This window comes from Aphelocoma coerulescens, chromosome 34 (genome assembly GCF_041296385.1).
Source record: "Aphelocoma coerulescens isolate FSJ_1873_10779 chromosome 34, UR_Acoe_1.0, whole genome shotgun sequence".
In the NCBI taxonomy this organism is placed as follows: Eukaryota; Metazoa; Chordata; class Aves; order Passeriformes; family Corvidae; genus Aphelocoma; species Aphelocoma coerulescens.
Genome location: NC_091045.1, coordinates 653,742 through 680,737, shown reverse-complemented (window position 1 = coordinate 680,737; position 26,996 = coordinate 653,742). Strand labels below are relative to the sequence as shown.

The 26,996-nt window shown below is 61.2% G+C and overlaps 2 protein-coding genes across 2 annotated transcripts; one reads left to right on the top strand and one right to left on the bottom strand.

Annotated features, from left to right (window-relative positions):
• Positions 1-1,564: 1,564 nt before the first annotated feature.
• Positions 1,565-13,321, bottom strand: BICRA (BRD4 interacting chromatin remodeling complex associated protein). The gene is made up of 12 exons (XM_068998341.1): positions 13,281-13,321; positions 12,632-12,674; positions 11,898-11,963; positions 8,695-10,443; positions 5,736-5,883; positions 5,245-5,366; positions 4,766-4,837; positions 4,429-4,487; positions 3,927-4,075; positions 3,329-3,423; positions 3,142-3,244; positions 1,565-2,645 (listed from the first exon to the last, which is right to left on the bottom strand). The coding sequence occupies exons 1-12, from the start codon at positions 13,319-13,321 to the stop codon at positions 1,645-1,647; spliced, it is 3,648 nt and encodes a 1,215-aa protein (XP_068854442.1). The 3' UTR covers positions 1,565-1,644.
• Positions 13,322-18,711: 5,390 nt separating this feature from the next.
• NAPA (NSF attachment protein alpha) lies at positions 18,712-26,891 on the top strand. The gene is made up of 11 exons (XM_068998353.1): positions 18,712-18,817; positions 19,327-19,406; positions 20,270-20,386; positions 22,237-22,283; positions 22,812-22,889; positions 24,249-24,304; positions 24,709-24,793; positions 25,105-25,209; positions 25,802-25,870; positions 26,032-26,082; positions 26,659-26,891. The coding sequence occupies exons 1-11, from the start codon at positions 18,720-18,722 to the stop codon at positions 26,758-26,760; spliced, it is 888 nt and encodes a 295-aa protein (XP_068854454.1). The 5' UTR covers positions 18,712-18,719; the 3' UTR covers positions 26,761-26,891.
• The last annotated feature ends 105 nt before the right edge of the window (positions 26,892-26,996 follow it).

Sequence of the window (26,996 nt, the reverse complement as noted above, 5' to 3'; positions counted from 1 at the left end):
AGGCTGCGGGAATCGGGAATATCCCCTTCAAATAGAGGGGGGAAAGGGAAAAAAAGGAGGGATGGGCAGAAAAAGAGGGAAAACGGGAAAAAGTTGGAGCGGGGCGGGGCCCAAGGCAGTGTTTTCCCCCCAAAAAACGTGGATTTTGGGGAGAACGAGGCGACGGCAGCAAGAAATTCCCGTTTTTCCATCGGAAATTGGGATTTTTGCAGCTGAAATGGAGGATTTGGGGTGGGAGAGGGGGGAAGCGGGATCGGAGCCCCCCCGTTCCCAGCCGGGTCCGCCGCTCCAGGGGGAACTCGCTGGAAAACTCCCAAGTTTTTAAAGGAATTGGGGTTTCCTGCTTTTTTTTTTTTTTTTTTTTTCACCCCAAAATCTCCAGAACTGGTTTAAAAAAAGGCTGAAATTTTGGAATTTCACCCCAAGTTTGGGAATTTTTAGGGCGGGGTTTGGGGAGGGTCCAAAAATCTCCAGAATTCAACAAACAAACAAACAAACAAAAAAGGTAGAAATCCGGGATAAGTTTGGAATTTGGCCCCTTTTTTTTGGCCTTTTTTTTTTGGGAAGACCCCAAAATCTCCGGAATTAGTTAAAAAAAAAGGGGGGAGGGAAGATGTGGAATTTTGCCCCTCTGGGGGAATTTCTGGGATGGGGCTTGAGGGGGGGCAGGTTTAAAAATCTCTGGAATGAGTTTAAAAAAAAGGTGGAAATTCGGGATAAATTTGGGATTTTGCCGCTTTTTGGGGAATTTTTGGGGTGGAATTGATGGTGGAGGCGGAGGGGGGGGAGGGAGGTGAAGAAGCCGCTCCATGAATCCAGAATTATCCATGGAAGTTTGGTTCCGGGGGGACGATTTGGGGCGGGCATTCCGCCCTTGGCCTGGGTTAGATCCCAAAAAAATCCATTTTGAGGGAAAAACGGGGCAGGAAGGGGGGAAGCGACGGCTCCTGCTCCCAGTCCGGCGGCGTCCGAGGGATTCGGGATCGTCCCAAGCTCTTCCCGTCCCCACCCCAATCCCAGCCGGGTCCCGGGCAGAGCCAGGCCGGGCTTTTCCCCCTCTCCCAGCCCGATCCCGATGGATTTGGGCTTCTCATTCCCATCCCGATCCCGGGTGGAGCCGACCCGGGCCGTTCCCAGCTCCCACCCCGATCCCGACGGATCCGGGGCTGTTCCCGCCGGGATCCCCCGGGGCTCTCCCGGATCCCGGAGAGTCTCCCGCATTCCCGATCCTCTCCCGATCCCGGCAGGCTCCGATCCCGGGGGAGCTCCCGCATTCCCGAATTTCCCGCTCCTCTCCCCAATCCCGGGCGAGCTCCCGCGTCCTTCCCGAACTTTCCTCTCCCACTGCCGGGGTCTCCGCTCCCGGGGCCGTTCCCGCATTTCCCGATCCTCTCCTCCTCCATGCCGGGAGGCTCCGATCCCGGTCCGCTCCCGCATTCCCGAATTCTCCCCCATCCTCTCCTCCATCCCAGGAGGCTCCGACCCCGCTCCTCCCCCAGTCCCGGGGGGCTCCGCTCCCGAATTTTCCCGCTCCTCTCCCCCATCCCGGGCGAGCTCCCGCGCCCTTCCCGCCGCTCTCCCGCTCCCGGGGAAGCTCCGCTCGCGCACTCCCGGTCCCGGTGCCGGTCCCGCCGTCCCCCCCCGTCATCTCGTGCACGTCCGGGCGGCGCCGAGGCCGCCGTTGTGGCTGGGGGGGGGCAGGAGGGGCTCGGAGCGCCGGGCCGCGGCCGGGAAGGGCGGCGCCGGGGGGTTGCGCGGCTGCTGCAGGTTCAGGATGCTGTCGATGGCGCTCTGCAGGTGCTCGCTCAGGGAATCGTCCTGGGGGCTGTCGCTGGAGAAGGACGCGTTGTCCACTTCCAGCGGCTCCGCCTTGCGCCGCTTCCCGGCCGGGCCCAGCGCGGCCCAGGGCGGCTCCAGCTCCGGCGGCTCCGCCCGGGCGCCGGCGCCTTCCTCGTCCTCCTCGTCCTCGCCGTCCGACGGCTCCTCGGGCGCGCCCTTCCCGCGGAGCCGGGGCGCGGCTCCCGGCTCCCTGCGCAGCGCCGTGATCACCGGGCGCCGCTCGGAGCGCGCCGGCTCGCGGCTCTCGGGGCTCTCCCGGTGCTCCCGGTAGGTTTTGCGCAGCGGCAGCCGGCACGGAGCGGCGCCGGGCGGCGGCTTCTTCTCCAGGGAGCCGTTCAGCTGCTGCTGCGGCGGCGGCGGCGGCGCTCCCGGCGGCATTCCCGGCGGCATTCCCGGCGGATCCAGCGCCGTGTTGTGGATCACCTTGCTCAGCCCCGCCTCCTGCTTGATCTTCAGCTTGAGCCCGATGCGGCTCCGCGCCTCGTACGTCTTCATCGGGGGGCGGCTCCGCGACGGCAGCGCGTCCTCGTCCCGCGGCGGCTCCCCCCGGGAATGGGGGTCCCCCCGGGAATGGGGGTCCCGCGGCGGCTCCCGAGGGGGGTCCCGCGGCTCCCCGAGCCAGGTGACGGACGGGGAGCGGCCCCCGTGCTTGATCAGCAGCTTCGGGGGCGGCGGGGGAGGGGCGGGCGCGGGCGCGGGAGGGGCGGGGGAGGGCTGGGGGAGGGGCAGCGAGGAGGAGGAAGAGGAGGAGGAGGAGGAGAGGGGATGGGAGCGGGAGGAGGAGGAGGAGGAGGAGACGTATTCGTCTGCAAGGGAAACGAGCCGTTAATTAGAGCTCATTCGCACATTCAGGACGGTGTTCCCTCTTTTCCCGCTGAAAATGCCCCTTTTCCCAGGGGATTCTTCCCTCGGGATCCCAAAGATGCAGGGGCTGGAGCAGGACCTTGGAGAGAGCCCTGACTGGCTTTTAATTGACCTTAATTGACCCTTGATAAGCCTTTGATTGACCCCTAGCTGACCTTTGGCAGGTTCCAAACCCCAGGAGTTTGAGCCCAAATCCCAGGAATTTGCTTCTGAATCCTGGCCAGGACCCCCCTAAATCCAAGGAATTCGGTCCCAAATTGTGGGAATTCAGTCCCAAACCCTGGGAATCCTGGTCAGAACCCCCTAAACCCCAGGAATTTAGTCCCAAATTGTGGGAACTCAGCCCCAAGAATTCCGCTCCCAAACCCCAGGGATCCCCTCCCCACCCCCCCCGGATCCCGCCCCGCTCCCCCCGAGAATCCCGGCCGCCGTTCCCACCGGGCTTGTCCCGGGCCAGCTGCCGGTCGAGCGCCAGCGCCGTCTTCTCCTCCTGGATGAAGATGCGGTCGATCATCACCATCTCGGCCGAGGGGCTCGCGCGCTGCCGGACACACGGACACCGCGGTCACGCCGGGACTGGGGGGAATCCAGGGATTTGGGGGGAATCCCGGGATTCGGGGCTCACCCGCGACTCCTCGAGCAGCAGCAGCCGGTACTTGTTGAGCATCGCCCGCGTGCGGCGCAGGAGCTGCTCCGACACCGCCTCGAACTCCTCGTCCACTGGGAATGGGATCGGGAGTGGGAACAGGGTAAAGCAGGACGGGAAGGACGGAGAAGGCACAGAGGGATCCACGGACACAGCGTGGATGGAGCCGGAGGTGGAAGATGAGGAAGGGAAGGAAAAAAACGTCACCCTGAGCCTGTCCCGTTATCCCAGCACTCCCATTCCCACTATCCCCCATTCCCAGCACTCCCATTCCCAGTATCCCCCATTCCCAGCACTCCCATTCCCGCTATTCCCCGTTCCCGCTATTCCCTGTTCCCACTATCCCATTCCCACTATCCCATTCCCACACTCCCATTCCCGCCATCCCCCGTTCCTGCCCTCCCATTCCCACTATCCCCCATTCCCACTATCCCCCATTCCCACACTCCCATTCCCGCCATCCCCTGTTCCCACCATCCCCTGTTCCTGCCCTCCCATTCCCAGTATCCCCCATTCCCAGTATCCCCCATTCCCACTATCCCATTCCCGCCCTCCCGTTCCCGCCGTCCCGGCTGACCCCTCCGGCACTCCGGCTCGGCCGGGAGCATCCCCTGGTACACGTGGTAGGGCAGCAGCCGGCGCAGGGCGTCGCCCACGGAGCGGAAGGGGGTCCGGAATTCCGGGTGCAGCACCGCGCCCTGGTGCTTGTGCAGCTGCTCCAGGAGGCTGCGGGCGGAATTCCGGGCTTTCGGCACAGGCGCGGACGGAACTCCCGGTTCCCGGCCCCGCAATTCCCCGTTCCTGCCGCTGACGCGGCCCCAAGTCCCAGCCCTCGGCGTCAGCTGGAGCCACGCACTCCCGGCGCTGACGCCGGCAGAATTCCCAATCTACGGCACCAACGTGGGCGGAATTCCCGACTCCCAGCGCTGAAACGGGCGGAATTCCCAGCTTCTGGCAACAAATTCCCAATTCCCAGCAGTGAAGCAGACACAATTCCCAGTTTTCAGCACAAGCAGGGACAGAATTCCCCGTGAACAGCCCCACCCCGGCCGGAATACCCGGCATTCCCAGTTCCTTACCAGGCCTCCTTACTGGGCTGCAGCGCCGGGGGCTTCTTCAGCGCCAGCTTCCCCTCCAGCTGCAGAGACATTCCCGGGATTTGGGGCAATTCCGGGGATTTGGGGAGTTCATAGGATTTGGGGGAAGGGATACGCAGGATTTGGGAGGGATTCCCAGGATTTTGGAAGGATTCCTGGGATTTCGGGGAATTCCCAGATTTGGGAGGACTTCTGGGATTTTGGGGGTGGATTCCCAGGATTTTGGGGTGGATTCCTGGGATTTTGGGGGTGGATTCCCAGGATTTGGGGACTGAATTCCCAGGATTTTGGGGTGGATTCCCAGGATTTGGGGACTCACCGTGGGCGGGGCCTGGGGGCCCTTCCCACCCCCCGGGGTCTGGGGGGGGCCCTTGATCCCGCCTGGCTTCACCTGTGGAAAAACAGGGAAAAATTGGGAATCACGGGGAAATTCCAATGGCTGGGAAAGGGGGGGGAAACCAAAGGGGGAAAACCCGGGAGAAAAAGTGGGAAATTAAAAGCAAGGGAATTGAGAAAATTGGGAAAAGGAGCGGGAAAATAGCAGAATGGACAAGGAAAACTGGGAAAAACTGGGAAATAAAGTGGGAAAACCTGGAAGCGAAGGGAGAAAATGGGAAATGAAGTGGGTAAACTGGGAAAGGAAGGGGGAAAATTGGAAAAATAAGTGGAAAAGTGAGAAATTAAGGGGGGGGAAGTGGGAATTAAAGGGGGAAAACCTCGGGAATCAAGGCAGACGCAGGGAAAAGAAGGGGGAAACCCAAGGAACAGAAGGGGAAAATCCCTGGAAAAGGCGCTCACCTGGCCGGGCTGCTGGGGCGGGAGAGGAGCCCCCGACTTCCCGGGAGCCGGGGCCCCTTTCCCGGCGGGAATGGGGGTGGGAACGCTGGAGAAGGGCTTGGCCTCGGCCGGGGCGGCGGCACCTGCAGGAATGGGAGACGGGAATGGCACCGGGAAACCAGGAATGGGACTGGGAAACCGGGAATGGGAGACGGGAATGGCACCGGGAAACTGGGAATGGCACCGGGAAACCGGGAATGGGAGACGGGAATAGCACCGGGAAACAGGGAATGGGACCGGGAAACTGGGAATGGGACCGGGAAACCGGGAATGGGACCGGGAAACTGGGAATGTGAGGAGGGTCCTGGTGTGGATCCTGGGGGATTCCCAAGAGCGGGGGTGGGACGCCGGGGCACTGGGATGCTGGGATTCCGGGGGCTGGGATTCCGGGATGTCGGGGTGCCAGGATACCGGGATATCAGGATGTCGGGATATCGGGACCCCGGACCCACCTGCGGCGGCGGCGCTGCCGGCGCTGGCTCCGAGGGCCGGGCCCGGCGTTCCCGGAGCCGCCGGCACCAGGACGGAAGCGGCCGGAGCTGGGAACGGGGCCGGGCTGGACGGGGGCGGCTTCGGCTGCAGGAGCAGCCCCTGGGGCACCTGGAGTGGGAGAATCCCAAATTCCCTCAGGATCCAGCCTGGGAACCCCCCAGTCCCAAATCCAGTGGGATCCAACACCTGAACCCCCTCAAAATCCCAAATCCAGTGGGATTCAGCAGCTGAATCCCTGGAAAATCCCAGATCTGGCTGGATCCAACACCTGAATCCGTTGGGATCCGAGCGCGGGCCGGGATTTGCAAAAGGGAATTTTCCCTGGAGAACGGGATCCTTCCCACCGGCTCTGCTCGGGATTCAGGGACCGGGGAATTCCAGCGGAACCGCCCGAAATTCCCGGGGGCGGCCGGAAGCGGGCTGGGGGCTGCGGGGCCAGGACGTGCAAAAAATTCCTGGAGCCTGTCCGGGATTTCCCGGGAATTCCCACCGGGATTTACCTGTGAAGGCCCAGGATTTCCCGGGAATTCCCGCCGGGATTTCCCTGATGGAACCTGTCCAGGATTTCCCGGGATTCACCAGGAATTCCCACTGGGATTTCCCGGGAATTCCCGCCGGGATTTACCTGTCCGGGCCGGGATTTTCCTGCTGGAACCCGTCCGGGATTTCCCGGGGATTCCCCCAGGATTCCCCCTGGGCTTTCCCGGCTATTCCCGCCGGGATTTACCTGCTGGAACCTGTCCGGGCCGGGCTTCTGCGGGGCCGCGGGGCCGGGATGGGGCTGGAAGGCGCCTGGGATCAGCGGGAAGCTCCGGGAATGCTCCGGGGGCAGGTGCAGCGCCGGGCCCGCGGCCTTGAGCCCCGCGAGCGGCAGCGGGAAGTGCTGGGATTGGGAATGCGGGGACTGGGAATGCTCGGGGGGCTCCGGGAAGGGCGCCGGGACCCCGAAGAGCCCCTGCGGCGTCACCGAGCGCGGCGGCGGCTCCGAGGGCGGCCGGGGCTGGGACGGGGGCCGGGAATGCGGCCGGGAAGGGGGGCGGGAGAGCGGCTGCGGCTGCGAGGGGGGCCGGGCCGGGAGCTGGGATGGGAGCTGGGATGGGATTTGGGATGGGATTTGGGATGGGAGCGCCGGGGGGTCCCCGGGGGACGTTCCCGGGAGCTTCGGCTGCAACAGAGAAGGAGAGGAAGAGCTCGGTTAGTGCGGGAATGGCGGCGGGAGAGGCGGCGGCATCCCGGGAAAAACGGCCTCGGGAAGGGTCTGGACCCCCCAAATCCCAAATCCAAACCCCAAATCCCAAACCCAGCCCCATTCCAGCCCAAAGCCACTTTTCAGGGCGTTCTGGGCAGGGAGGAGAAGGGGAAACTGCAGGAAAATCCATCTGGGGACGTTCCAGGCAGTTCCGGGAGCGGAATATCCCGGGAAAAACACCCCCAGGAGGGTCCTGGATCCCTCTTGGATCCCGATTCTATCCCAAATCCGCTCTTTAGGGACTCTTGGGGAGGCTGGAGAAGGGAAAACTGGAGGGAAATTCCACCTGGGGATTCCCCACGCGGCTCCAGGAGCGGCTCTGGCTCCGAAGATCCCAGGAAAATCCGCCCTGAGGATCCCCGACCCAGCCCCGGGACCCCCTGGATCCCAATCCTGCCCCGATCCCGCTTCTTAAAGCATTTGTGGGAGGCAGGAAGAGGGAAAACGGAAGGGAAATTCCCCCTGTGGATCCCCAGAGCGGCTTCAGGAGCGGAATATCCCAGGAAAACCCAACTCCAGGGATCCCGAACCCCTCTGAATCCCAGCGCGGGCCCCTAAACCCCCCCGGGGAGCCCCCAGATCCCAACTCCTGAAGGATTCCGGGAGGCAGAAGGAGAGAAAACCACGGGAGGATCCCCCTGTGCATTCCCAAAGAATTCGCGCTGGAGCGACACCAAAAATCAGGGGAAAAGCCATTTCCCGCTTTTCTTCCCCAAAAAATCCCCATTCCCGTTTCCCCCACCCCATTCCAGGGGTGATATCGGATGGACCCAAACCTCCCCTCCCCACCCGGGGCTGTTCCCGAATTCCCAGAGTTGGGAATGGCCAGGGGGGGGGCCGGGAAGGGCAGTGCCCTGAGGAGGATCCCGGAGGATTTGGGGCGAATCCGGGGAATTTTGGGATGCGCCGGAGGGGGAGCAGCAGCGTCCGCGGTTAGTGAGCGCCAAGCGAGCGGGAGCAGCCGGAAAACGAGAACGGGAATGGGAATGGGGGGGGTCCCGCAGCCCCTGGCTCCGGAATGTGGGATTTGGGGGGAAAAGGCCCGGATTTGGGGCTGGGGTGGGGAATTCCGGGAGAGCCCCGTGGCTCATCCCCGCTCCGGGGGAGGTTTGGCTCCCGAGGGACGGATCCAGCGGGAAAAGCGGATCCGGGGGGAGATTTAGGGCCGGGAGACGCCCGGAGTGGCACGGATCCGCTCCCTGATTTCAACTCCCGGATCCCGATTTTCTGCTGCCGGATCCCAGCTTTTCACTGCTGGACCCCCATTTTCCAAGCCAGGATCCCGGTTTTCCGCCCCCGGATCCCGGTTTGCCGCTCCCAGATCATTTTTTCCCATCCACACCGGAATCCCGCTGCTCCACGGGATGGATCCGGCACAAAAATCTGGGATTTTGCTGGGAAGGAAAACCGGGAGCCGCCGCGTCCCTTCACAGACCGAGAGCTGAACGTGGATTTGGGATCGTCCCGGGAAAAGCCGACCGGGAACCCCTGGAAAACCCCAGCACCGCCCTGCCCCCACCTCCCAAACCGGATTTTACGGCCCAAAACCGCCTCAAATCCATCGGGACCCCCCCAGAACCCGCGGACACGGCACCCCCGGAGCGGGCACGGCCCCCGCCGCAGCCCGGGGAAAAGCGGGAATCCCCGAATCCCGGGATTCCAAGGCTCACCTGCTGCAGGAACATGGGCACGGCCTCCTGGCCCAGCACCGGCGCCGCCGCTCCCAGCAGGATTTTCTCGGGGCTCGCGGCCATTCCCGGGCTGGGCTGGGCGCTCCCGGCCGGGATCGGCGCCGGAGCCGCCGGGGGCTGCGCGGCTCCGCCGGCCCCGGGATCGGCGCCGGGGTTGGGGCTGCCGGCGGCGCCCGCCTGGATGCCCACGGTGGCACCGAGCCCATCGCCGGCGTTGAGCATCGCCACCGGGCTGGCCAGCGTCACGCCCTGGATCACCGTGGGCGCCGGCGCCGCGGCCGAGCCGGGGCTGGGCAGGGGCCCGGCCAGCGACACGGGCATCTGGAACAGCGCCGGCGGAGCCACCTGGCCCGGCTGCAGCTGGATGGGCGCCGACAGGATGTGCGCCGTGCCCGCCGCGCCCGGCGACGCCAGCACCGGGCCCAGGTTCAGCTGCCCTGCCAGGTTCTGGTTGAGCAGCTGCGCCGGCAGCGCGGGGTTGGCCAGCAGCTGGGCGCCGGCGCCCTGGCCCGCGATGATGTGTGTCTGGCCAGCGCCCGGCAGCAGCTGCCCGCCCACGTTGGCCGGCAGCGCCGAGAGCGGCTGCGGCAGCGGCACGGCCGAGGCTCCGGCCAGCTGGCCGGGCAGCAGGAACTGGTTCTGGCCCTGGAAGGGCTGCGCCGGGATGACGATGGAGCCGCCCTGGTTGAGCACGTGCACGCTCATGGACTTGCCCAGCGCCGGCGGCTGCGGCGGCGGCGGCTTGAAGACGTTGGGCGGGAAGCCCTGGAGCACCACGTTGGGCGCGGCCTTGCCGGCCATGAAGGTCAAGTTCTGCTGCGCCTTGGCCGGAGCCTCGCCGGGCAGCGCCAGGGCCCCGCCGGGCGCGAAGGGCTTGGGCGTGATCTGGTAGAGCTTCTGCTGCAGGACGCCGGCGGGCTTGGGCTGGATGGGCGTGGGCGTGCGGTGGATGATGACGTTGGGCGCCGGCACCAGGGAGCCGCCCAGGCCCGAGGTGACGGTGAGCGGCTGCGCCGACGCCGCCGAGACACCGCCGAACACGGAGCTGCCGTTCAGCGTGGTGGTGGCCACGGCCGGGAGGCTCTTCTGGATGACCAGGCCGGCGCCCTGGGCTGCGGCCGCCTCGGGCTGGGCGATGTAGCCGCCCACGGCCGCCACGGGCGCCGGCTTGGCCAGCAGCTGCTGCGCCGCGGGCTGGTTGATGGCCATCACTTGCTGGCCCACCACCTGGATGGGGCCCAGCCCCAGCGCGCCGCCGGGGCTGCCGTTGGGCAGCCCGGGCAGGTTGGGCAGCGGCTGGATGGTGACGTTGCCCAGCCCCACCTGCTGCAGGAAGGGCTGCACGCTGATGGCCTTGTTGACCACGTCGGCGCCCACGGGCGGCTGCACCAGGGCCTGGGGCGCCAGCACGGCCGGCGGCTGCAGCCCCAGCAGGTCGGCGCCGCCCGAGAAGATCTGCGGGGTCCCGTCGGCCGCCTGCACCACCGGCTGCAGCGCCGGCAGCTGGAAGGAGCCCAGGTCCAGCTCGGCCTCGGCCTCCAGCGTCTGCTCGGTGATGTTGGCCTCCTGCAGGCTCTGCTGGAGGATGTCGCACGGCTGCTCGGCGCCCGCGCCGGCGCCGGCCGGCGAGCCCAGGATGTCATCCTCCAGGAAGTCCAGGTCCACGCTGGCCGGCGGCTGGCTCGGCTCGGCGCTCAGAGGGTTCCCCGGGGCCTCCTGCCCGTGGAGCTGCGGCAACGGCAACGGGACGGGGAGTCAGCGCGGGGCAGGGGGAGATGGTGGAGCTCAGCGGGGTTCACGGAGCTCAACGGAACCCAACAGAGCTCAACGGAACCCAGTGGAACCCAACGGAGCTCAACGGAACTCAACTGGATCCAACAGAGCTCAACGGAACTCAACGGGATCCAACAGAGCTCAACGGAACTCAATGGGATCCAATGGAGCTCAACGGAACCCAACGGGATCCAACGGAGCTCAACAGAGCCCAGCGGGATCCATCGGGATTCAGTAGAACCCAACGGAGCTCAACGGAACCCAATGGGATTCAATGGAACCCAATGGAGCCCAATGGGATCCAACGGAGCTCAACTGAGCTCAATGGAAATCAATGGGATCCAATGGAACCCAACGGAACCCAACGGGACTCCAAGAGCTCCACGGAACCCGAGAGGACCCAATGGAGCTCAATGGGATTCAAGGAATCCAATGGATCCCAAGGAACCCCATGGAACTCCATGGCATCCAACAGGACCCAATGGAACCCCATGGAACTCCATGGAATCCAACAGATCCCAAGGAACCCAACGTTTTCGGGCCTCCCAGCACTGAAATCCCAGAATTCCGGGTGTGTCCCACGGTTTTCCCGCCCCGAAATCCCAAGCTCGCAAGGACAAAGAGGATTTCGGGGAAAAAAGGGCAAAAGAGGGAAGTAACGGAGAACCCAACACGCGGCCGAGCCGGATCCGGCGGGAACGGGGAACCCGCGGGAAAGGGAAGCTCGGCTCGGGAATTTCTGGGATTGGAGGTTTTGGAAGTTGGAAAAATAAAACTCAAAGGAAAACAAAAAATCAGGGAAAAAACCCAAAAAATCGGGATTTGTAACGGGAAACAGGAGAAACCAACGGCAGAGGAGGGAAAAGAGGGCAAAGCAGGGAAAAGGGAAGGGAACCGAACGCGGAGTTCCATGCCGGGCGTCCATGCAGAGCATCCCGCGCCTCGGGAAAAGAGCGAAAAACGGGAGCTGGGGGCTCCAATTCCGGATTCCCCCCCGCACCCGGGGGGCTCCGGAGGAACTGGGAGGAACTGGGAGGAACTGGGAGGAACTGGGAGGAGTGGGAGGAGTGGGATTTTCCTCCTCCAGAACGGAATTTTAAGGGCTTTTCCCCCATTTTCCCAACTCCCCGCGGGAACGTGGCTCCTCCTTCCTCCCTTTTTCCGCCCGTTTTTCCATCCCGGAGCCGAATCCACCCGGAAAAACCCCGGAGGGTCTGGAAAAGGGAATTCCTTTTTCCCTGAAATCCAAGGGATAACGGGAAGGGGGGGGGGGGGAGGGAGGGGGGGTGATTTCCCGGGAATTCCCGGGAGGGTTTTGCGTCTTTGTCCAGTCCTGGGAAAGGGATTGAATTCCCGGGAAAAGGGCACAATTCCGGGAAAACTCAGGAAGGGAAAGGCGGAATACCTACCCCAGCACCTTCAAAGAAGGCGCTGGCAGCATCTCCTGAGTTGTCCAGGAGATCATCACTGTCAATCTGGAATTAGAAACATCGGATTTACTGGGATTTTCAGGATAGGACGGGGAAAAAATGTGGAAAAAAATGGGGAAGAAACGGGGAAAAAAATGGGAAAAAATGGGAAAAAAAATGGGGAAAAAAATGGGAAAAAAAACCAGGGAAGAAATGGGGAAAAAGGCAAGAAAAAAATGGGAAAAGAATTGGAAAAATTGGGGAGAAATCGGGAAAATGGGAAAAAAAGGGGGGAAAAAATGGGGAAAAAAACGAGGAAAAAATTGGGGAAAATGGGAAAAAATGGAATAAAAAGGAAAAGAAAAGGAAAAAAATGGGGAAAAAATGTGATAAAAAAGGGAAAAAATGGAAAAAAAATGGGAAAAAAAGGGGAAAAAAGGGGAAAAAAAGGGGGGAAAATGGGGGGAAAAAGGGAAAAAATGAGGGAAAAAAAAGGGAAAAAAAAGGAAAAAAAAAAGGGGGAAAAAAATGGGAAAAAAAAGAAGGATGTGGTGGTGAGGGGCGGCCCTGGGAGTTTGGTTCAAAATGGCCCCGAATTCCCGCGTGGCTGCTGGGAAAAAATTCCAAAAAAAGCCCAGCCTGGGTGGGGGTTGTGGATGGAGAGAGTTGGGATCGATGGAGAAGGGGGATTTTTATGGAAAGGCGGGATTGGGGGGGGGGCAGGCGTCGCTCACCTTCTCGGATCCATGTAAGAAATCGTTCAGGGCCTGCGGATCGCTGGGAAAAGAGGCAGAAAAGAGGCTTGGGGGGGGGTCCTGGGAAAAACGGGAGAATCTGGGAAATCCCGGAACGACGGACTCGGGACGGAGCAAAGCCACCCCGGGGGGAAGGTCTCCCACACTTTTGGGGCTGTTCCGGCATTTCCCGCATTTTCCGGGATGTTTTCCACCTTCCTGGGACACTTCCAGCCCTTCCCAAGAAACTCCCGGACATTTCCAGTCCCTTCCAGGACATTTCCCACCCTGTTTGGGGCTATTCCAGCCCTTTCTGGGACATTTCCCACTCTTCCCGAGACTTTTCCCACCTTTGTGGGGCATTTCCCAACCTTTCCAGGCCAATTCCCACCTTTTTGGGACCATTCCAGTCTTTTTTGCGGCCTTTCCCACCCTTTCCATAACAATTCCCACTTTCTTTGCAGCTTTCCCACTGTTTTGGGGACAATTCCCAACATTTCCCAGACAATTCCCCCCTTTCTGGGGCCTTTCCCGCCCTTTTTGGGCCATTCCCAGAACAATTCCCAGCTTTTTCGGCTCTTTCCCCCTTTCCTTTTTGGGGCCGTTCCCGCTTTTCCAAGCCATTCCCGGCCGGAATTCCGGGACTCACCAGATGACATCTAACAGGCACCGGCCGTCTTCATCATCCATGTCAACTGCAACGAGAGACAGCGTCACTTTTCCAGGGAAAATCCCGGAAAAACCATGGGATCCGGGCTGGCTTTGGGGCCCTCTTCCCTCTTTTCCCCGGTTCCGGGCAGGGATGGGAGGGAATCCACGGAGAAAAGCGGGATAGAGCCCCAAATCCTCCTCTCCCCCGTGGTTTTGGGAGGGAATCGGAGGGAAAAGTGGGAATAATGGGAGGATCCGGGGAAAGGGCGGGGGGGAAGGGATTCCTCAATAAATCCATTGGGAGCTGGGGAAGGAATTGATCCCGGGAAGGCGGCAAGGAACCAAATCCTGGATGAATCCAGCGGGGAGAGGATTTATCCCTGAACCCCGCAGGGATCGGATTCCTCATCAAACTTATCCAGGGAAACATTCCCAAAAACCCAGCAGGGAAGGGAAGGACTGATCCCGAAATCCAGCAGGGAACGGATTCCTCCAGGAATCCAGCCCGGATCTGATTCCTCCCCGAGTCCCCCCTCCCCTCCCCCCGTCCGGAGCCAAGAGCCCCAAATTTGGGCAGAACAAACAATTCCCGGGATTTTTGCTTTTTCGGGAGAAGCCTAAAAAAAGAGGCCCCGGGTGGATTCCGAACATTCCAGCCCGGAACAAGGGTGGAATTCCCGCTTTTCCCAGGGATTCCTTCACCTCGTCCTCAGCCGGGTCCGCCCCACAGATTCCCCAATCCCGGATTTCCCTCCCTGATCCCCGTTCTACCCCAAATCCCGGGAGATCCCAGGGCCCCGGCCAGGGAAAACTCGGGAATTCCTTGGCAATCGACTTCGGGAAATCTGGGAATTCCGGCCCCAGCCCCGAGGTCGATCCCGGAGAATTCCCGACAATTCCAGCTGGGAAAAGCGGGATTAAATCTGGACCTGAGGCCGGAATTCCAAGGAAATCCAAGTGAGGCTCTGGCTCCCGGAATTCCCATGGAAATGCATCCAAAGGCTCCCAAAATTCCGCTTTTCCCAGGGGCTTCCAGCCCATCCCTGACGGCCTTTGGGTCATTGATGAGCAGCGAGCCAGCCATTGACCCCATATTGGAGCAGATGAATCAATTAATAACCAATAAATCAATTAATCAAGCACTCCACGGCCCCGCTAATTAACCTATAAACGGTTAATTAACGGATATTCAGTTAATGAAGTACCAGTTATTGATCAAGTCCTTAATTAACCCATGAAGCCGATACCGAACCCGTCAATCAATCTGATAATTAACGGCTCCATCAATCAATACTGCACCGAATGAATCTGTTAATCAATACCTGACATAATCAATCGTTAATATCCCACCGATTAATCCGTTATCTAATAAAGCCCGGAATGAATTAATAACAGGATTAATTAAACACCAAAGGCAGCCATCAACCAAACACCGCCGGAGCCACTGAACAGCCGATCAATCAACGCGGTCACCAATTAAACACCTCAGTTAATCAATACCCAATCGATTCATTAACACCCACCGGATCAGCAATGGAACGTTTATCAGCCGTCAATCAAACACTGAGGGGAGCCCTTCAATGGCCGCTAACAGAGTCATTAACGAGGAGTTAATCAATCACTGATTGATCAGCTCCCATGAGGGGATTCGGGGCCGGGCGGATCAATGGATGGAACGGGGCTGATCGGCAGCTAATCAATCAATCAATGAATCATCAATACCGATAAATGCGCAGGCACTAGTGAGGCCTGGCTCCAATTAACCAGTGAAGCACTGATAATCACTGGTTATTGATTATCGATCATTGGTTATTGATCGCTGATTATTGGTCACTGACGATCCCAAAGCCAACGGACGGAGCCAGGATCGAGCAGATCCCGGAGCTTCCAACGGGCCCGGGTTGGAATTAAAGGGAGAAGAAATTCCCAGTCCCAGTTTGGGAAAAGCCATTCCCAGTTTGGGATAAAACATTCCCAGTTTGGGAAAAGTCATTCCCAGTCTGGAATTCTCCATTCCCAGTCCAGAATTCTCCATTCCTAGTCTGGAATTCTCCATTCCCAGTCCGGAAGCGCCAATCCCAGCAATCCCAGTCCATTCCTGCCATTCCCAGTCTGGAATTCTCCATTCCCAGCCCCTTCCCACCATTCTCAGTTTCCCCGCGGCTTTGGGATGAAATTCCCTGGGTTTGGGGTCTCCCCGCTGGGAAAAGCCGTGACGTCATCCCGGATCTGTGGGGAAAACCCCAGGATTCGGGAGCCGGGCGAATTCCCAGGGCAGGGGCAGAAAAACCGGGATAATCCTGGGCACCGGAATCCCGGCTCTGGGAGGGAATTTTGGGGAAGAAACGGGAAAAAGGGAGAGAAACGCGACAGCGTCCCGGGAATGGGCCCGGAGCCGGCAAATCCTGAGGGAAAACCCAGCGGTGATCCCGAATTTCCCTGAAATCCGACCCGAAGCACCAACGGCTTCCCCAAGGAATTCCGTGTCCCGAGGATTCCGGAGCCGTTTTCCCCCAAAAACGCCCGGAAATGGCTGGGAAGAGGTGGCACCGGGGGCGGAATTCCCGCGTTCGGGAAGATTCAGATCCTCAACCACGGGAATTCGGGAAGAGTTTGGGTCTTAAACGGGAGGATTTGGGATATTTTGGGTGCCAAACACCTGGAATTTTGAGGATTTGGGAATATTTCGGCCCCAGATTCGGGAACGTCCCAGCCCTCAGCCCGGAATGCCCCCTGGGAACCCGGCACAAATCCCGGATTCTGCCTCTCCCCGTCCCGGGAATTCCGGGACGAGTCCGAGCCCCAAAATCGCAGGAAACGGCCCCGGAACTGCCGGGATCGGGAGCTTTCCGTGGGAAAAGCGGCAAAAGAGGCCCCGAATCCACTGGGACGGGGGAAGAGCCCCGAGGGAGGGCGGAGCAGGGAACGGGGCCGGGGGAGCCGCTCACTCCGGGGATACTCCGGGGATATTCCGGGCAGGAATTCCGACCTCAGGGGATCCTCCAGGGATCCTCCAGGGATACTCTGGGGATGCTCCAGGGATACTCCGGGGATACTCCAGGCTGGAATTCCGGCCCCAAACTCCTGCTCGGGGGATACTCGGGGCAGGAATTCCGACCTCGGGGGATCCTCCGGGGTTACTCCCGACTTGACTTCTGACCTCTCGCTCAGGGGATGCTCCAGGACGGAATTCCGGCCTCCCCAATCCGCCCCAAATCCATCCAAGCCCCGCTGGAAGCGCGGGAATTGCCGGTGCCCGGAACGCCGGAGCCCCCCCTCCCCTCCCCTCGTGCCTCAGTTTCCCTCCGGAGCGAACGAAACCTGGAATTTCCAAAAAAAAGCCAAAAAAACCCAAAAACCCTGGGAAAGGCAGGATTGGGGAATTCCCGAATTCCACTGGAGCGCCCGGATTTGCCCAGAAAAGAGAGGGGAGAATCCGGGAATTCCGGCGGGGCCGGAGCGAATGAACACGGGAGAGAATCGGGAGAGCAACGAGCCGGAGTTTATTCGGATCTGGAGGCGCTCGGGGGGTCCAGGGATGCTCCAGGGACGCTCCGGGCTGGGGCTGCGGGGGGGCTGATCCCGAAATCCCAAACCTGCCCCGGCTGCAGGGGAACGGAGGGGAGGAAGAGGAGGAAAAAGAGGAGCAGGAGGAAGAGGAAGAGGAGGAAGAGGAGGAAGAGGAGGAAAAAGAGGAGGAGGAAGAGGGGGCCAGGCCAGGGGCAGCTCCAGAACGGAATCCCTGAGGAAGAGCGGGAAGATGAAGACAAGGAAGAGGAGGAAGAGGAGGAAAGGAGGAGGAAGAGGAGAAGGAAGAGAAAGAAAGGAGGAGGAAAAGGAGGAAAGGAGGAGGAAGAGGAGGAGGAAGAAGAGGAGGAAGAGGAGGAAGAGGAAGAAGAGGAGGAAAGGAGGAGCAAGAAGAGGAGGAAGAGGAGGAAGAGGAGGAAAGGAGGAGGAAGAAGAGGAGAAAGAGGAGGAGGAAGAAGAGGAGGAAGAGGAGGAGGAAGGCCACACCCGCAGAGCCAGAGCTGGGACATTCCCAGAGCAGCTCCCGAGGAAGAGGAGGAGGAGGAAGAGCGGGACAGCTCCGTAACCAATTCCCAGCAGCAGCCGCAGCTCTCCAGGGAAGGGGAGGAGGAGGAGGAGGGGGAGGAAGGCCACCCACAGCCCCAGCCCAGTGACAGCTCCATTCCCAAACCCCCGAGGAAGAGCAGGAGGAAAAGAAGAGGAGGGGACAGAGAGGCAGAGCGGGAGGAGGAGGGGGAGGAAGGCCACACACACGGAGCCAGAGCGGTGACATTCCCAAAGCGGCTCCCGAGGAGGAGGAGGAGGAGGAGGAAGATGCGGGGACACAACGAGCCCGGGGCAGCTCCGTGGCGGAGTCGCTGAGGAAGAGCGGGAGAAAGAGGAGGAGGAGGAAGACGAGGAAGAGGAAAAAGAGGAAGAGCAGCAGCGGGAGGAGGAGGAAGCGGCCGAGGCCGAAGGCCCCACCCCGCGCCCCCTCCCCCCCCCGCCCCCCTCAGTTTTGGGCCCATTCGGGGCAGTTCGGAGCGGGGGGGAGGGGCCCCGCCCCCCCTTTTCGGGCCCCGGCCCCCCCAAAGCGCGCGGGGGGGGCGCGCCGGGGCCGCGGGGGGGTTCCCGGCCGCGGGGGGGGCGCGCGGCCGCCGTGTCGCCGCCGCCTGTCGCGACAGGGCCGCGATTTGGGGCGAATTCGGTGCTTTTTGTGGCGGACTCACCGTGAGGCCTGAGCGGCGCCCGGCGCGGGGTCTCCCAGGCGCCCCCGCACGGGCGCCGCCGCCAGGACCCCGCCGGGCCCCGCCGCTTAGGGGTTCGCGGCGCTGCCTGATCGCGGCCGCCGCGCCGCCGGGGCTCGGCGGGGACAAAACGGGGCTGAGGGGGGACGTGGCGGGGAAAGGGGGGTACGGGGGGGTTTAACGGGACCCCCCCCGGCCCTGCGGCCCCCGCAGAAAGCAACGGAGAGGAATTAATTAGCATAAACCGCGCCCCCGGACAGGCATTAGAATAGACACGCCCCCGCGCTGGCGCCTCAGCAGCCAAGCCCCCCCGAGGGAGCGCTCATTAGCATAAACCACGCCTCGCGATCTCTAAATTAGCATAAACCACGCCCCAAGGCGCAGCGCGCCAGCCCCGGGACTCTCCTTTGCATAAACCACGCCCCATCACAAACCAGGGGTAATCCGGAGCCCTGATTTGCATACACCACGCCCTCACCGCTGTTAATTACCATAAACCGCGCCCTCGACATTGGCCTCTCAACAGCCCGGGGGCGATCCCTTATTTGCATAAACCGCGCCCACACGCCGGTGTCCAGTCCTCCGAGCCGCCAGAGGGCGGCGCGGCGAAGCGGTCGCGCCCGGGGGGCGCTCCCGGTCACGTGGCGCGGTGCGGGGGTCACGTGGGGTGTGGCGGGGCTGTCATGGCGGCGGCGGGGAAGGAGGCGGAGGCGCAGCGGCTCCTGAGCGAGGCCGACAGGAAGGTCCGGGGGGCTCAGTCCTTCTTCGGCGGCCTCTTCGGGTGCGTGCGAGCGGCGCGGGGGGAGCGGCGGGGCCGCGGAGGGCGAGGGGGGCCCGGGGGAGGCCTGAGGGAGGGTTGGGGAGGGGGTGTCATGGCGGCGGGGGGAGGAGAGGGCGGGAATTTGGGGAGTTCTGAGGGGGAAGAGGGGAGAGGGGAGGGGGACGGGGGGCTCTGAGGGCGTTTTGGGGCAGGGGGAGAGGGATGGGGGGCTCTGAGGGGGTTTTGGGGCAGGGGGAGAGGGATGGGGGGCTCTGAGGGGGTTTTGGAGCAGGGGGAGAGGGATGGGGGGCTCTGAGGGGGTTTTGGAGCAGGGGGAGAGGGATGGGGGGCTCTGAGGGGGTTTTGGGGCACTGGGAGGGGAATTCCTGCTCCAACTCCCTCTTTATCCCCGGAGTTTCCCGCATTCCCTCTGTTTCCCCCTGAATCCCCCCTCCTTCCCGTCCCAAATGCCTTTAAATGCTCACAGATCCTCCCCATTCCCCTTTTCCCCCCCAATCCCGCGTTCCCAGGGGCTCTTCCCGCCTGGAGGAGGCCTGCGAGTGCTACGCCCGCGCCGCCAACATGTTCAAGATGGCCAAGAACTGGAGCGGTGCGTCCCGACCCCGTCCTGACCCCGTCCTGACCCCGTCCCCATCCCCGTCCCGACCCCGTCCCGACCCCGTCCTGACCCCGTCCTGACCCCCCGGAGGAGAGGGAACCCCGGGAACCCCGGGAACCCCGGCCCCATCCCTGACCCTTTCTTGGAGTGGGAACCTGGGAATTCTGGTGCCATTCCCAGCCCCATTCCCGGCCCCATTCCCGGTTTCCTGCAGTGACCGGCAGCACGTTCTGCTGTGCAGGGCTGTCCCGGTGCCATTCCCCTCTCCCATTCCCGGTGTCCCGGTGCCATTCCCGGTGTCCCGGTGCCATTCCCGGTGTCCCGGTGCCATTCCCAGTGCCATTCCCTGTTTCCCAGTGTCCCGGTGCCATTCCTGGTGTCCCATCGTTGTTCCCTGTTTCCCAGTTTAATTCCCAGTTTCATTCCCGGTGCCGTTCTCGGCGCTGTTCCCAGCGCCATTCCTGGTTTCCTGGTGCCATTCCCGGTGCTATTCCCGGTTTCCCAGTTTCGTTCCTGGTTTCATTCCCAGTGGCATTCCCTGTTTCCCGGTGCTGTTCCTGGTGTCCCGGTTTCGTTCCCGGTGCCATTCCCGGTTTCATTCCCAGCCCCATTCCTGTCCCCATTCCCGGTGCCATTCCCAGTTTCATTCCCGTCCCCATTCCCGTCCCCATTCCCAGTGCCATTTCTGGTGCCATTCCCGGTTTCCCGTCCCCATTCCCGGTGCCATTCCCAGTTTCCCGGTGCCATTCCCGGTGCCATTCCCAGTTTCCCGGTGCCATTCCCAGTTTCCTGGTGCCATTCCCGGTGCCATTCCCCGTTTCCCGGTGCCATTCCCGGTTTCCCGCTCCCCGCAGCGGCCGGCAGCGCCTTCTCCCGCGCGGCGCAGCTGCAGCTGCAGCTCCAGAGCAAACACGACGCCGCCTCCAACTTCGTGGACGCCGGGAACGCCTTCAAGAAGGCGGATCCGCAGGGTAGGCGGCGGGAATCGCGGGAATTCCGGGAATTCGGGGGGCTCTGGGGGAGCTCTGGGGGTGGCGGTGACGTAGGGGCTGGGAATCCTGGAAAATCCCGCGGAAATCCGGCCAAATCCCACAAAATTTCTGCTGAATCACACAAAAATCCGGCCAAGTTCCGTGAAGCCCCATTAATTCCCACAAAAATCCAGCCAAATCCCGTGAAACTCCATTAATTCCCAGTAAAATCCTGTTAATTCCCATTAAATTCTGTCTAATCCGGCTAAAGTCCTGTCAAATTCCGTTAAAATCCCATTAATTCCCATTAAGATCCCATTAGTTCCCATTAAAATCCCCCTAAAACACCAAGAAGGCGGATTCGCAGGGTAGGCAGCGGGAATTCCAGGAATTCCGGGAATTCGGGGGTCTCGGGGGGGTTTGGGGGCTGGCACGGGGGAGGGGGCTGGGAATCCTGGAAAATCCCACGGAAATCCCGTCAAATCCCAGTAAAATCCCCCTCGGAGCCCAGCAGGGCCGATCCGCAGGGTGGGGAGTGGGAATTCCGGGAATTCGGGGGATTCCCGCGGGTTTTTGTGTCCGGGGGCGATGTGGGGGGCTGGAAACCCCGGAAAATCCCGATAAAATCCCACAGAAACCCCCCCAAACCCCTAAAAAACGGGATCCCCAGGGAAAGGCTCCCGGTTCCCATCGGAATTCCAGAGGGTTCCGGCTCCGGCCCGGCCCCAGGAGCCACAAATTCCCCAAAATCCCTCAAAATTTCCCGGAATTGCCCCAAAATGCCCCCAAATCCCCCCAAGTTCCCCCAAAGCTCCCCTAAAGACCCCCCCAGCCCTTGGAAGGTCGGATCCGCGGGGAAGGCTCCGCATTCCCATCGCAATCCCGGTGGATCCTGCCTCCGGCACGGCGACCAAAGCCACGAAAATCCCGAAAATTCCCCAAATCTCCGGGGTTTTGGCCTCGTCCCATGGAATTTGTGCCAGGTGGGGGGAGGGGAGGGGGCTCCTTTCCCACTTTTCCGGCCGTTCTTGGGCTCCAGCCGGAATTCCGGGGGCGGGATTCGCTCCCCGCCCCCCCTCGGCAGGGATCCCCCGGAGCCGAGCAGATGGAGCCCAGCTTTGGGTGGAATTCCTGGGGTTTTGGCTTCCGCTGGAAGCGGCTCCGAATGTGGGGGGGGGGGGGAGGGGTGGAAATTCCGGAGTTTTGGGTGGATTTTCGGGATGAAAACGCCTGGGGATGTCCCATCCCCGCCTGCTCCCCGAGGCATTCCCGGTTTTTGGGGTGGTTTTCAGGGATAACAGAACAACCTGAGCCCAATAAAAAACGGGAATTTTCATCTCCTGGAGATTTTTGCCGAATCCGGGAATGTTTTTATCCTGATTTTCCTGCCTGGAAATGGGAAAACTTCCTGGAAGGTCTCGGGATTCGCTTGGAGGGGGTTGGAATTCCCGAGGAAAGGGGGGGAGATCCCTGAAGGCACCGAGATTTTGGGAACTGAGGCTGCGCTTTGGAAATCCGGGATTGCGATCCTGAGGGTCGGGGATCCCATCCCGACCCCGCCGCCTCTGCTCCCGGAAACATCAGGAAGTCGGGGGCAATCCCGGGAATCCAGGGCCCATCCCAAGGATTTGGGGCTTTGATCCCGAAGCTTTGGGAATATCCAGTCCTGGAATTCGGGGTTTTGATCCCAAAGGTTTGGGGGCTCTGATCCCAAGGATCCTGGGGCTGATCCCTGAAACCTGGGGGGTCCCATCCCTAAAAACTCCAGGGATGATCCCGAGGGTTTGGGCTCCGATCCCGAGGCTTTGGGCGCCGTTCCCGCCCCATTCCCGCTTTTCCCCGTTTTCCAGAGGCTGTGAACTGCCTGCTCCGCGCCATCGAGATCTACACGGACATGGTGAGGCGCTCCCGGGCTTCCCGCCCGCAGCTGCGCCAGGATTTGGGATCTGGGGCCGTTTCCTTCCCGGGGCCGGGGGCTCCAGATCCCTCGGGATCATCCTGGGGTGCTTCTCCCTCAGGGTTTTCCCATTTTTATCTGGGATTATCCCGTTTTCCCCTGGGCTGATCCCGTTATCCCCTGGGCTGATCCCGTTATCCCAGGCTGCCGTTCCCGCTCTCCCTGGGCCGTTTTTCCCGGGCTGTTCCCGTTATTCCCGGGCTGTTCCCGCTCTCCCAGGGCTGTTTTTCTTGGGATATTCCCATTTTTCCCAGGCCATTCCCGTTATTCCCGGGCTGTTCCCACTCTCCCAGGGCCGTTTTTCCCGGGATATTCCCATTTTTCCCCGGGCCATTCCCGTTTTCCCCGGGCTGTTCCCATTTTTCCCGGGCTGTTCCTGTTATTCCCGGGCCGTTCCCGTTATTCCCGGGCCGTTCCCGTTTTTCCCGGGCTGTTCCCGTTATTCCCCGGCCGTTCCCGCTCTCCCAGGGCCGTTTCACCATCGCCGCCCGGCACCACGTCGCCATCGCCGAGATCTACGAGGCCGAGCTGGTGGACATCGAGAAGGTAAATCCCGGAAAATCCCGGGAATTCCGGGGCCCTCCTCCCCTCCCCATCCCGCAGAACCCCGCGGGAATCGCCCCGAATCCCGGATTTTTCCCCTTCCCTGGGGTGGGGTGGGGGGGTGAATCCGGATCATCCCGGGCGGGAAAAAAGAGGGAGAAAAGGGATTTTGTGGAATTCCCTTCCGTGGGGATCTTGGAGAGGATCCCAGGGGGTTCCAGGGGGTTCCAAGCTCAATTCCCAGATGTTTTAGGATTTCTTTCCCCAGCCCTGGAGGAATCCCGGGAATAACCCGGGAATGATCGGGAAGGGTTCCAAAGCCGGGATTTTCCGCAGGGATTCGCCCTGAAGGAGAGAACTCCCCAAAATCCAGGAGAGTCCCCACATTCCCCTGGGAAACGCTGGGAAACCGGCCTGGGAAAGGAGGAGGGCGGGATTTTTCCGGGAATTTGGGATTTTTCCAGGAGCTGTGCCCAGCCCGGCCCCATCCCGGCGGGAGCAGATGGAGCGGGGGCGGCCGGAGCCGCAGGAAACCGGGAATGGACACCGGGAGCGGCGGGGGAGGGGCGGGGATGGAAAATTCGGGGATTTATGGAATTATTCCTGAACCAACGGAGTTTGTCTGGGAATTCTGGGTGTTTTGATCCCATATGATCCCGGTTTATCCCATTTGATCCCGGTTTATCCCTCCACCTTCTCGACTTTGTTCCTATTTATTTTTTGCCTTGGAATTCTGGGCCATTCCCGTGGATTTTAATCCCCATTTCTGGCAGTTTCATCCCTCTTCTATCCCCATTTTCCTGGAGTTTTGCCCACATTTGGGGAATTCCGTGGTTTCATCCCTGATCCCAATCCCTCCTCCCATCCCCTCCCTCATTCCAGCCCCTCTCTCCCATCCCTTGGATTCTCATCCCACTTTTCCCAGGTTTTTCCCTCATTTTCGCTCCTCAAACCCAGCTTTGCTCACGGATTCCTCATTAATTCCCCGAGAAACCCGGGAAAAGGGCGGATAAATCCATAAAAACCTGGGAAAAGGGTGGATAGATCTGTAAAAACCTGGGAAAAGGCTGGAATTGGAGATTTTTCTGTATTTTGCTTGAAGCACTTCCATTTTCCCAAGGTTTTTCCTGGTTTCCCAGTTTTTCTCAGGTTTTTCCCAGGTTTTCCCAGGTTTTCCCCATTTTTTCCCAAGGTTTTCCCCATTTTTTCCCAGGTTTTTCCCAGGTTTTCCCCCGTTTTTCCCAGGTTTTCCCCAGTTTTTCCCTGGTTTTCCCAGGATTTTTCCCTTTCCATCGTGCTCTTGGGTGATCTCACATACGATTTTCGGGATTTGATCCCGTTTTTTCCCGTTTTTCCCCCCAGGCCATCGCCCACTACGAGCAGGCGGCCGATTACTACAAAGGGGAGGAATCCACCAGGTACTGGATCCCGAGGGATCCCGGCGATCCCGGCCCCGAATCCCAACGGATCCCCAGACCTGGCCCCAAATTCCCATCCGGGGGCGGTTCCTGGTCCTTCCTCATCCTCCTCATCCTCCCCGGCCGATCCCGGTGGATCCCGGTGGCTGGGGAGGGTCTGGGGGGATTTGGGGGGTTTGGGGAGGGGTTCTGGGATTTGGGCTGGGATTTTGGGATTTGGGGAGGGATTTTGGGATTTGGGGAGGGATTTCTGGGGTTTGGGGTGGGATTTTGGGATTTGGGGAGGGATTTCTGGGGTTTGGGCTGGGATTTTGGGATTTGGGGAGGGATTTCTGGGGTTTGGGCTGGGATGTTGGGATTTGGGGTTTTCCGGGGCCGGGCTATCCCGTGTTCCCGGTTCCCAGCTCGGCCAACAAGTGCCTGCTGAAGGTGGCCGCGTACGCGGCGCAGCTCGAGCAGTTCCCGCGCGCCATCGACATCTACGAGCAGGTCTGGCCTTCGGCCCCCTCCTCCTCCTCCTCCTCTTCCTCCCTTCCCTTTCCCCTTTCCCCTTTTTCTTTTCCCTTTTCCCTTTTCCCTTTCCCCTTTTCCTCCTCTCTCTCCTCCTTTTCCTTCCTTTTATTTCTCTCTTCTTCCTCCTCCTCTTTTTTCCCTTTTCCCCCTCATTTCCTCCTCCTCCTCCTCTCCCAAATCCCCCCAAATCTCCCCAAATCCCCGATCCCGGGGCTCCCTCCACCCCCAATCCCCGGGATGCCCCGGCCCCAGTGGCCGCGGGATTCCCGGGAACGCCGGAATTCCAGGTGGGGGCGGTGGCCATGGACAGCCCCCTGCTCAAGTACAGCGCCAAGGAGCATTTCTTCCGCGCCGCGCTCTGCCACTTCTGCGTGGACATGCTCAACGCCCGGGTACGGGAATGGGGGATTGGGGATTGGGAATGGGGGATTGGGAATGGGGGATTGTGAATGGGGGATTGGGGGATTGGGAATGGGGGATTGGGAATGGGGGATTGGGGATTGGGAATGGGAATGGGGGATTGGGAATGGGGGATTGGGGGATTGGGAATGGGAATGGGGGATTGGGAATGGGGGATTGGGGATTGGGAATGGGAATGGGGGATTGGGAATGGGGGATTGGGGATTGGGAATGGGAATGGGGGATTGGGAATGGGGGAATGGGAATGGGGGATTGGGAATGGGGGATTGGGGGGATTGGGAATGGGAATGGGGGATTGGGAATGGGGGATTGGGAACAGGAATGGGGCCCTCTGCCTCTTCTCCATGGACATGCTCAATGTCCGGGTATGGAAATGTGGGAATACGGGAATGGGAATGTGGGAATGGGGGATTGGGAATGGGAACGTGAGATGGGAATGGGGAATTGGGATGGGAGGGCCCGAGGGTCTCCCCTGGTTTTTCCCATTTTTCCCCTTTGCCTCTCCCTCCCCTCACACCCCATCCCTGTCCCCGTTCCCGCTCCCGCTCCCGTTCCCGTTCCCAGCTGGCCGTGCAGAGGTACGAGGAGATGTTCCCGGCCTTCTCCGACTCCCGGGAATGCAAACTGGTCAAGGTCAGCCTTCCTCCCCTCCCTCCTCCTCCTCCTCCACCAGGATCGGGGCCGGGACCGTCCCAGATCCGCTCCCTGCAGCCCGGGGGGAGCAGGGGGAGCCTCCCCTTCCTCCTCCTCCTCCTCCTCCTCCTCCTCCTCCTCCTCCTCCTCTTCCTCCCCAGAAACTCCTGGAAGCGCACGAGGAGCAGAACGTCGACGCCTTCACCGATGCCGTACGTGGGGAGCCCCAAATCCCCCCAGATCCTCCCCACAAGCACCTCACATCCGACCCCAAATCCCCCCCAAATCCTCTCTCAAATCTCCCCGATTTCACCCCAAATCCACCCCAAGTCCCTCCTCAAATCCCTCCCCAAATCCTCCCTCAAATTCACCCCGAATTCCCCCATTTCTCCCCCAGATTTGACCAAACCCCTCCAATTTTCCCCAATCTCACCCAATTTCCCTGATTCCCCCTGACCCGCCCCAAACCGCCCCAAACCACCCTGAACCGCCCCAAACTGCCCCAAACTGCCCCAAACCACCCCGAACCACCCCAAACCACCCCAAACCACCCTGAACCGCCCCAAACTGGCCCAAACTGCCCCGACCTGCCCCAAACCACCCTGAACCGCCCCAAACTGCCCCAAACTGCCCCAAACCACCCTGAACCACCCCAAACCACCCCGAACCACACCAAACCACCCTGAACCGCCCCAAACCACCCCAAACTGTCCCGACCTGCCCCAAACCACCCCAAACTGCCCCGATGGCCCCCGATGGCCCCTGAGCCGCCGCGGTCGCTGCCGCAGGTGAAGGAGTTCGACGCGGTCTCGCGCCTGGACCCGTGGCTCACCACGGCGCTGCTGCGCATCAAGAGGACGATCCGGGGCGAGGAGGAGGATCTGCGCTGACCCCCGGGACCCCCGGGATCCGCACCAGCCCCGGGACCCCCGGGATCCGCACCACCCCCGGGATCCGCAGCCGCCGCTTCCCCCCCGCCCCGTCCGTGCCTAAGCCCGATCGAATAAAATATTTAACGGGAGTCGGGATTTGGCCTTTTCCTGCTTTGTTGGGATTCCCCCCGGTTTTCCAGGGAAAGGGGGATGGGATTATCCCCTTCCCCCAAGAAATGGACCCCAAAACCCCC